The following is a 10,061-nucleotide window of genomic DNA, read 5'->3' as shown; positions in this document are numbered from 1 at the left end:
CGGCGTGTTTACGTATGCGGAAGGAGCAGGTCGCTGCTTGGCCTGTCTATCCCCCCTCAGTCCCGGGGCTTGTAGTGTAGTAAACATGGCAGGAGAGAGTGCCGAAGCGCTGGGGAAAAGAAAGACGGTCCCTGCCGGGAATCACGCGGCCGCGGTGGCTGCTCCGGAGCCGGCAGACGAGCTGGTCCAGTCCGTGTCGCTGTACCGCCGGCGTCCTCGGCTCCTTCACGGCACGGTGCTGCCATTCGTGGCGGTTCTTTACCCGGCCTGGCTGTACCTGTGGCTGGCGGTGTACGGCGTCGCTGAGTACCCGGAGGCCGGCTTCATCGCGCTCGCCGCCATCGGGATCGCGCACGTCCTCACCGCGCTCTCGGGGCACTGGTCTGGTTTACCTGTTCCAAGGTAAACGTGGGTGGGGGTGACGTCACCATCATCATCACCCTCAACATCATCATCATTATCATTTGGGGTTCGTTCGGATTGTGTGTGGGGGCATCGCTAACTGTGAGAGGGGACTTCCGTCCAAATCACTCCCCCACCCCACGTGGGGCTGCTGATTTGGGTTTTTCAGTTTCACAATTAAACGTTTGTATTTTGTTTTAAAGAAAGCTATAATATTATACAGCTGTGATGGACGTTTTGTGCATCAGTCAGTCATCTGGGCTTGTGCCCCAGTTCAGAGCTGAGCTCAGCTGTCAAAAACAGGTAACAAAATGGTAGAAACTGTATCTTTTCGTTGTTTGACAAAAATCTAGACAGGCTGCTAGGTACAGGAATGGAAATAAGACTCATATTGCATAGCAGTGTCACCCATTCCAGGTTTTACTACGAGCTTGATCAGCCCCAGTGTTTAGGTAACAAGCTCAGGAGTGTCTTATTTAGGTGAGAATGCATCCAGGAAGAGTCCAAGGAAAAGCAACCAGACTAATCCCAGGGCTTAAAGACATGAGCTGTGAGGACAGCTTTAGGGATATGAATTCATTTAGAATAAAGGGGACTCAATTGAAGACTTTACAATCTTAAAAGGAGTTGACAAGGTATAGCCAGTACCTTCAGCACAGCACAGAAACCAGGACCAACCAGAAGCAAAATTTGAATAGTATATAATATTTTTTTATGCTGACTTAACTGGTTTACACAACGTAAGTTACCAGCCTTCAAAAATAAGCCCACCTGGGTCTAAAACTGCTCACCTCCGCGTGCAACTTTAAACTGAAGATGTGCCGTGTTGTTGGGCCTTTATTATTTGTATTGTACTGTTTACATATGTATTTTGCTCTTACTTAAATTTGACCGTATTCTGTAATGTGATATTTTATAATGTGATTACTTGTAATGTGATATTTTATAATGCGATGCTTCGTACTGTGATATTTTGTAAGAATTGTAACATTCTGTACTTGTAGATCATTGAACTGTCCCAGTGTGTGCCGTAAAGTGGGTCATGTTCATGGGATGTCATAATTAAAATGTATTTATTATTCCTTATATTTAAATGGATCGAACGCTGTACTTTTCTGCCACTAGTTAGTAAATATAGCAGGTGTACAAAGCATGCAGTAAAGGGGCATCCTGCCTGCAAAACACATTACCACTGTGTAGTGAATGAGGCCCTATGACAGAAATATAATGAGTTTTGGTTGTAAATCTCCCTCCTGACCTGTGAGGGTGCTAAGCAGCGAAAGGGGAAGGCTTTGGACGGGCTGGCCTGACAGTTCTTTCCCCGGGCCGGGAAGTCGGTCAGTCTGGAAGAAGGCGAGACTCCGTTGCAGGAACGTATTAACCCGGAAGGGAAACGATGTAGCAGCTGCAGAAAGTAGAGACAGCTGCAATCGTTTACCAAGGGGTCATGTATGATAGCATAAAGGGGATGGAGGATCGTAAATCTTTTCCTTTGCTTGGTTCAGAGTGGATACGGAACTGGAAGGACCAGGTGAGATTTCTATTGTTACTGAATTAAAAAGAAAATAGTTTGTGAGTATTATGTTTGTTTTGTCACTGTTAGTAATTGTCTTTTGTTTTGTAAATTCACTAGATGACTAACACGTTTCCGGAGCTGTCGCCTTGGGCCAGCACTACCCGGAACAACACTGCACTACAGTCACTGTTTATTGTTATCACTCACCTCGAGCACTACTGCACGCACCTGGACTGGTGACTGTGTTTAGTATTATTGTGGGGCGGATAATGTGTTATTATTTGTTTGGTTTTGCAAACCATTATTATCATTTCCTGCTGAGTTTTACACATTGGTGTGTATTGCCCGAGGATTACTGTTTGGTCGCCAGACCGGGATTTATACAAAATAAAGACCCCTTTTCCAAACCGGTTCACAGTTTCCTTTTGTGTGATTATTCCTGCACTGCATCACCTCCGCATCTGTTTCTACTCAGCAGCCACAGTCCCTAATAGTCTTCAGCAGTCCATTTTTGTTGATTCAAAACAATCAAACTTGCTTCCTCACACCTTGAAGTCTTTGAAGCTAAGATCACAGTGGGGGTCTTTTGGTATAGGAAGAGACGACAGTCTGAGAACAGACAGACAGAATTCTCCACTACAATGGTTACGTTTAGATTTGGTCAAATCCTTATAACCTATACAATACATTTAACCCTTAATGAAATGTATCTGAATTAAATCATTTCTCTGTCAAATTAAAGAGTGTATTTAGTGAAAATGACTTGCGGTGATTGGGAACGAGGTCACCTTGGTTTACAAGCTTTCAGGTATTAAGCAATAAAAACGCTCTGGGAACTACTGCTAGATACAAACAGTCAATAGCACTGTCAACACTTCTATTTGTTTAATTGAGATACAGTATTTTCAAATGAACAGAGATTGCTTTTCAGAGCAAGACTGGTCTGCGTAGCACAGGGCAGTGATTAAGTGGTTGCGTGATTATATTGTGTAACACAGCAGGGAGGGGGGTTAAAATCCTCCCTGCAGAAAACATGTGCGTAGGCACATTTTGGTTTAATTTAATTATTTTGCTTTATTGTTTAAGCACATTTAGTTTAATTGTTTTATTGTTAATTATCCCCTGCACCTGGTAGGTATTGTAAATTAGAATCAGGTGCAGGGTATTCAAAGAGTGCAGTCAGTATGCTCAGGGCTGCTGTGTGAAGAGCCCGCTTGCGAGTGCGTGCAGGCGCACAAAAAGAAAAGGTAGTGTGAAACCTTTTGTGGAGTGTGCTGTGTAACATTGTGTTTGTTTTGTTTGGCAACAGGTAAACAGCTAGGCTGTCCTGTTTTTACTTTAGTTTCCTGGGTTGTGTTTAGTTATTGCTCAATTAGAGCTAGGTGTTTATTTTGTGTTTATTATTAAAAATAGCGTGAACGCACGTTAAAAAACCTCCATTTCTGTGTCCTGGATCAATTTTTAAAGGGGCAAAGAACCCGAGTGGGTGCAAATCTGTTACAGCTGTGATTTGTGTAAATTGTGTAAACCAGTGTTTGGTGAGTTGTCATCATGGCTGTTGTGTTTCAATTTCTCGGGCTGCTGCTGAACCCAAAACAGTTAGAAATAACAATGATTATAAATGTTTCTTATGAAAATGTGACAATTATCTTCCCATTATAAATGACATGACTCATTCAACAGGTGTGGCCACAGAGTAAGTATTAGGTGTGGTGTTCTATACATGGGATGACATCTCCACCCAGGATAAGCTGTATTTGGCAAACTGTATACAGGCAGTCAATAGGACTTTCAATGCTATATAAGCTGACTTTTACCACTGTGCAGAAAGAAGAAAGCCACCCGCCCCTGCATCGGTAAGTGTGATCTGTTCAGCTATACTAGAGAGTGTAGAACAGTGCGTCAGTTTTAGGACTCTACTGCAAAGTGCAATTTGATATTTTCTGTTGTTGCTGTTCATGTTACAAAACTATTACTATTATTATTATTATTATTATTATTATTATTATTATTATTATTATAAATACAAAAAATATGTATTATACTTTATATAGACACAGTGGAATCCACTTAATTGCATGTCGGATAACTGCATACTCCATTTAAATGCATAGCAATTTATGGGTAGCCATCCACAAATATGCTATTTGTTTACTCTGCTCAAATGCATATCTGATAATTGCATAATTTGCTTAATTGCGTGAAAGATCGTGCTTGTGTAATTAGGTCTGATAATTGCATTGGTTGAGGAGTTAACCACGTGACCACAGACAACTTGACTTGAAGTTATGGAGGAGGTATACCACACTTACTTGAGCTCAACGAGCTTAGGTTTTTAAAAAGTTAGAAAATAAGAAGTCAATCGCAGCCGAGTCTGATCAAAATGCAACTTCCCGAATTCAATTATTGAAAACTGGAAGAAAGTGGGCGGCAAAGAAAGCTGTGGAAGATGCAAAGGCTGCCCTTCGAATTGGTGATATCATGGGGCAAGTTCAGCATGGAAGAGGGGGTCTTGGTTTCAGTTCAACTCCTCCTACATGGCACAAGGCGGCCCCAGCTCAAAGGAGGAAGCTGGTAGTCCACGAGGTGCAAAAGCAGGAGGAGAGGATGAGGTGTATAAAGGCCATTTCCCAGGCCAAACAGGGAGAATGGATGAGATGGGAGAGTGTGGAACAACGCAAGATTGGCTGGCAAGACCTATGGTCAATGGAACAGAGCAGGATCAGTTTCCTCATCAGGTCAACATATGATGTTCTCCCATCACCACAGAACCTAAACCTCTGGGTAGGAGAGGATCCCTCATGTCCTTTGTGTTCATCACCTGCAACATTAAGACACATTTTGACAGGATGTAAGGTGGCTCTTAGCCAAGGACGGTTTACTTGGCGCCATGACCAGGTGCTGCGATGTTTGGCCTTAGCATTGGAAGACAAGCGTAACATGACCAATAAGTTGCCACCTGTTCCATCAAAACATTACACACAAAAGACAACATTCCTCCGCCCAGGAGAGCAACCACCAAGAAAAGGTGTTAAAACCAATCCTCGCCCAGGACAACTGGAAGCTGCTAGAGACTGGAATATGCTGGCAGATGTTGGTCAACGGCTTATTTTTCCACCTGAGATTGCCACCACTAACCTTCGACCAGATATTGTCTTGTGGTCTGGATCAGCACGCCTTGTTCACCTGGTAGAGTTAACAGTGCCATGGGAGGATGCTGTAGATGAGGTGTATGAGAGGAAGAAACTGCGGTATGCTCAACTAGCCACTGAAGCGGAACAGCGAGGATGGAGAGTTCGGGTTTACCCAGTGGAAGTGTGTTGTCGAGGATTTGTGGCACACTCTACAACCCGGTTTCTCAGAGACGTCGGATTCAGTGGCCAAGAGTTGCGTCGCACAGTGAAGAACTTATCTGAAGCAGCAGAGAGGAGCAGCAACTGGCTGTGGTTGAGACGGAAAGATTCTGGCTGGGGACAGGTAAGTAAGCTGGGCTGAGTTGAGTGGGGGACGGAGGGGGGTGATGCTGGGACGCCAGAATCACCGTCGAGCCCTCTTGAGGTGTCGTGGGCTAGTCGACGAAACACTGAGGATGGAAGGTGCCCACTTGAAAACCCCAGAGATGTACCCTACTTAGCTCAATCCAGACGGTTGTCATGCTGATGCGCTGGGGAGGCCGCACTTTGGTTGATCCCCGGAGCCAGCATCGCAGCCGTTGTGTGTGCTGATGCGCCAGGGAGGCAAAATAAGCTGATCCCTGGAGCCAGCATTACACTTCAGCCATTAAAACCAGACAGAAGGATATCTACATCATCATATGGAAGGAAACGTAAATGGAGGGAGACACATATGGATCACATTAGTTTACTGTAAAGCTACGTCTTAGTTGGTGCTTATCTTGGCGAGAGCCGAGTTCAAATCAGCATGAAGTTTTAACATCTACTCTCATGTAATGGAAATCATTAATCATTAATTGCATCCTCTGTAAGCATAAAGATGTGGAAAGACTGAGAACGTGAGAATTCTGATGGCCTCATTACCAGAGGAGAGAGTCCAAGGAAAAGCAACCAGACTAATCCAAGGCTTAAATGAATGAGCTGTGAGGACAGCTTGAGGCAGCTGAATTCATTTAGAACAAAGGGGACTCGATTGCCAGTACGCACACCACAGAAACCAGGACCAGAGGACACAGGTGGAGGTGGAGACAGACTTGAGACAGGCTAGGAGACACTTCTTCACACAGTGGTGAGGGTATGGAATGGTCTACCTAGAGTTACCAAGATATGTTTGTCACAGACAAGATAGTTAAATCAGGGGATTATTATCAGATTTATACATGAGGAACGCATGCTCCCTCAGTCTCTGTCCTGTCTAGTGCTAACTAAACCATACTGGATAATAAAGGGACATGGAAAGTGACTGATAAGACCTGTACTGTATGCCATGATCAGATTGATGGGTGTATGAACCAGCCAATAAACTGTGCAGACTGTAGGGAAGGACAAGGAGAGATTTTATTGCAATACAAGGTGAAGCCCAGGAGAACTCAAAATACTTGTGATGCCGGGAATTAGATCCAGGGCGTCTGCTAAGAAATAAATATCCAGGAGGAACCCTACTTGATTCTGAAGTAGCTGGCATCCTACTTGATGCAGAAGAAATAAAAGCATAATGTGTTCTCTGCTTCTCTGTGTCTGCAGCTTCAAGGCAGGATGTGCCGACACGCTTCTGTCTGTGTAAAAAGGCTAAAGATAAATTGTGGTGAAAAAGTAGCCTTATAGTTTTAAATAAACTCCCTGACCTAGATTGCTTTCTTAAGAATGCTGTGCCAATAGACTAACAGGTGCATGACTTAGAATATTCTAGACTGTGAACGTTACCAAGAAGTAGCCTCATATGTCTAAAATAGATTCGCATACCAGTAGAACCAATGTGCTGCTAGAACCCAATCAGCAGAGAGAGATATCGGGCAAACGATAGGCCACTTGAAAGGACAGGAACTGTGCGTGGTGACTGAAAAGTTAATAAATACTTGATGAAAGATCAAAGATGGGTGTGCATTCACCCTGGCAGCTAATCCCAAGCTGTCATACTGAGCTTCAAAAAAATATGGCACTCAGCCAAATACTGAAAGAAAAACACAGTTCTTGTTTCTTTACCTGTGACATTAGTATAATAATATTTGGTGTGTAAGTCATTGTAATAATCCATGCATAAACATGTGCTAAGAGTATATATTGTATTGACCTGAACACCAGAAAATAAGAATAAACCCGACTGGTTCTTTTAAAAGAAGCAAAATATATAAGAATGTTGTGTGTTTTGTTTGATTAAATATAAAACCTGACTGGTTTGCTTTAACTGCAAATATTTGTGTTCCTTTTCCTTATTTCCTCATATACCTGACATGGATGAAAGTAAAACTAAGAGACGTGTACGAATACAGGGAATAATATAAACTGATATTAATCGACCCGAGTGCTGCCCTATTAAAGCACCGAACGTGACATGATGATGAATCATTGGGATGCTTTAAGACCCGACTTAAAGTTTTCAACCAGCTACTAGGAACCGGACGAGCGCTGATGTGCTGAATCATGACCTCCTCTCGTTCGTTCGGTTTCTCATATGGTGCAAGGCCTTGATAAGCCGGGTCCACTGTGTAACAACGTGGTAAAGAGTAACGTTGCTGTGCTTGTTTCTCCAGAGAGTGAAGTCCTGAGACCATGAAGATGAGAGTTGCTGTGTTGCTGGCTGTGATCGTTATGTTCTGTGCTGCCGACGCTCAGAAATGCGCTCTGGATGGTCTGATGAGCAGCCTGACCAAATCTGTGGGTAAGAAACCAGCTTCCATCCGCACCTATCCAAACACTCAAGTGAGAACTGGATAAAGTTAACCCAAGACACTACTTTAAATTGAGCACAGAGAGCAGAACAAGAGGGCATGAATAGAAGCTGAGTAAAAAGAAGTTTAGAAGGGAAGGTAGGAAGCAATTAGAAATTATAAATGCATGGACCAGCCTACCAGGGGAAGCAGTAGGATCTGAAACACTAGGAACGTTTCAGAATGGACTAGATTTTGTGCTTTTAAATTAGATCCCCCTGGTGGAGGGTGCTAGGAAGGGATGAGTCTTGATGGGCAGAACAGACTCTTCCTGAACTCTTGTGCTTTGTATTGTTTTCAGCCTCTGCAGTCCTGGAGAAAGTGACTCTGTCTTGCATTGATGCCTCTGCTAAAGGGAGTCTGGTGGATTGTCCTGCAGGTCAGTGTGCCATCTTCAGTTCTTCAGCTGTTATGTTTCTCTTTAACACCAAATAATACAAACGTAGCGTTATTGTTTGAACTTGAACTTTATGTATATGTTTTCATGTAGCTCACATGTCTAGGCTGATAACCCCATTTCTCTGTCTCCTCTTTCTGTTTTCATATCCGTTCCTCAAATACACCCATTTCCTGTGTATTTCATTCTACTTCTTAAAGGGCTATGTAAATGATTGAACATTACAGACGATATTATTACCTCATCAGCCGCTCGGAGGACATCGTTACAATCTCGGGGTTGGCAGAATTGTAAATGGTTCTTGCTCTCTTTCCTTTGCAGGTTACAAGCCGACGGGCTGCTCCTGCGGTAATGCCTGCGGCTCCTGGGATATCCGCAATGACCAGACCTGCCACTGCCAGTGTGCAAACCAGGACTGGACCGCTGCACGCTGCTGCAAGATAGCCCTGAAATAGAAGCTAGAAAATGACAGAATCCACGTCTGGATCTTGAAGCATTCTGAAACACAAATGTGGTTTAAAGATTGGTGTGAGGGCTTTCAGTTTTCAAGCTCCTTCACTTTGGAACTCACTTCCAGCTTTTACACAGAATGCTGAGTCTGTCAATATTTTTTAATCTATGCTCAAAACGTATCTCTTTGATTTGGCCTTTAGCTGGCGAGCAGTTTGGAGCTCTTTTTGTAAAGCGCCCTGGGATGTTTGCACATAAAGGGCGCTGTATAAATTATACTGGTATGGTAATTGCTATGGTATAAAAAGGGTCTAAAAAATAAATAATTTTCTTGCACATGTATCAGAGATGTTCTCTGGTTTCCAATTCTTATATTGCTTCTCCTTTTTGTTTTTGTTTTTTTGTTGTTTTTTTTAAAAATTATTTTCACTTCAAACAATGATATACCTTAACATAAGCTTTTCCACCTGAGCAAGTTTACGGCAAGATATTCTCTGTTCATTAGAGTTAGTTAGGGTTAAGTGTTATGATTAGGGTTAGGAGTTAGGAGTTAAATAAAAATAATCTTACATTTCTTTCTGCTACCCTAGATAAATTAATCAATCCTTCCCCTAATAGTCCTACCTTTGACATTGGTTCCGCTCACAGCTGCAATGACTTCTTATATTTCTCTAGAAATAAAATACTAGACATCAGAAATGAGATTCCACAGACACCTTCTATTAAGAATTTTACCAACTACACCTATTAAGGCTACTATGGGAGCTTTTTCTTTGATCACCTTACACGATCTGACAGAGCTAAATTAACACATCCTTTTCCTACAAATCTATTAAAAGATGTTCTTGGTGTTATTAATACCCACATTTTAAACATGATAAATGGTTCACTTTCCTCCGGTATAGTTCCCTCAGCACTTAAGGTAGCTGTGCTAAAGCCTATGCTTAAGAAACACAAGTCCTCAATAACTATAAGCCAATCTCAACCTGTCATTCTTAGATAAGGTTCTAGAGAGAGTTGTTGCAATTCAGTTACAAGATTTCTAACTCTTAATGGTATATTCGAGAAGTTTCAGTCTGGTTTTCATGCTGCACATAGCACCGAGACGGCCCTTGTCAAAGCTGTAAACGATCTGCTGATAAACTCTGACTCAGGCTTTCCATCAGTATTAATTCTTCATCTAAGTACTGCCTTTGATACTGCAGACCATTCCATCCCACTGAATCATCTTGAAAGCACAGTGGGATTGTCTGTCCTTGTCCTATCCTTGTTCAAATCTTATCTTTCTGATAGGTTTCAGTTTGTCTCTATTAGGGAGGTAAAATTGGCATTATCAGAAGTTGTCTGTGGTGTTCCACAGGGCTCCATTCCAGGTCCCTTGCTGTTTTCATTATATAGGCTACCGTTAGGTGACA

General features: G+C 42.7%; 1 protein-coding gene across 3 annotated transcripts; it reads left to right on the top strand.

Annotated features, from left to right (window-relative positions):
* Window positions 1-379: 379 nt before the first annotated feature.
* Window positions 380-8,988, top strand: LOC117965560 (resistin-like). 3 transcript variants are annotated; one of them, XM_059007129.1, is made up of 4 exons: window positions 380-402; window positions 7,623-7,750; window positions 8,101-8,178; window positions 8,518-8,988. In XM_059007129.1, exons 2-4 carry the CDS (start codon window positions 7,642-7,644, stop codon window positions 8,649-8,651), a joined length of 321 nt encoding a protein of 106 aa, XP_058863112.1. In that variant the 5' UTR covers window positions 380-402; window positions 7,623-7,641; the 3' UTR covers window positions 8,652-8,988. The 3 variants fall into 3 exon arrangements, with proteins under 3 accessions (XP_058863112.1, XP_058863111.1, XP_058863110.1); XM_059007128.1 differs by lacking the exon at window positions 380-402 and adding an exon at window positions 3,144-3,165; XM_059007127.1 differs by lacking the exon at window positions 380-402 and adding an exon at window positions 3,697-3,774.
* The last annotated feature ends 1,073 nt before the right edge of the window (window positions 8,989-10,061 follow it).

Source organism: Acipenser ruthenus, chromosome 34 (genome assembly GCF_902713425.1).
Source record: "Acipenser ruthenus chromosome 34, fAciRut3.2 maternal haplotype, whole genome shotgun sequence".
NCBI classification, from domain to species: Eukaryota; Metazoa; Chordata; class Actinopteri; order Acipenseriformes; family Acipenseridae; genus Acipenser; species Acipenser ruthenus.
Note: the sequence above shows the minus strand (reverse complement) of the source record. Positions and strands in the feature narration are given on the sequence as shown.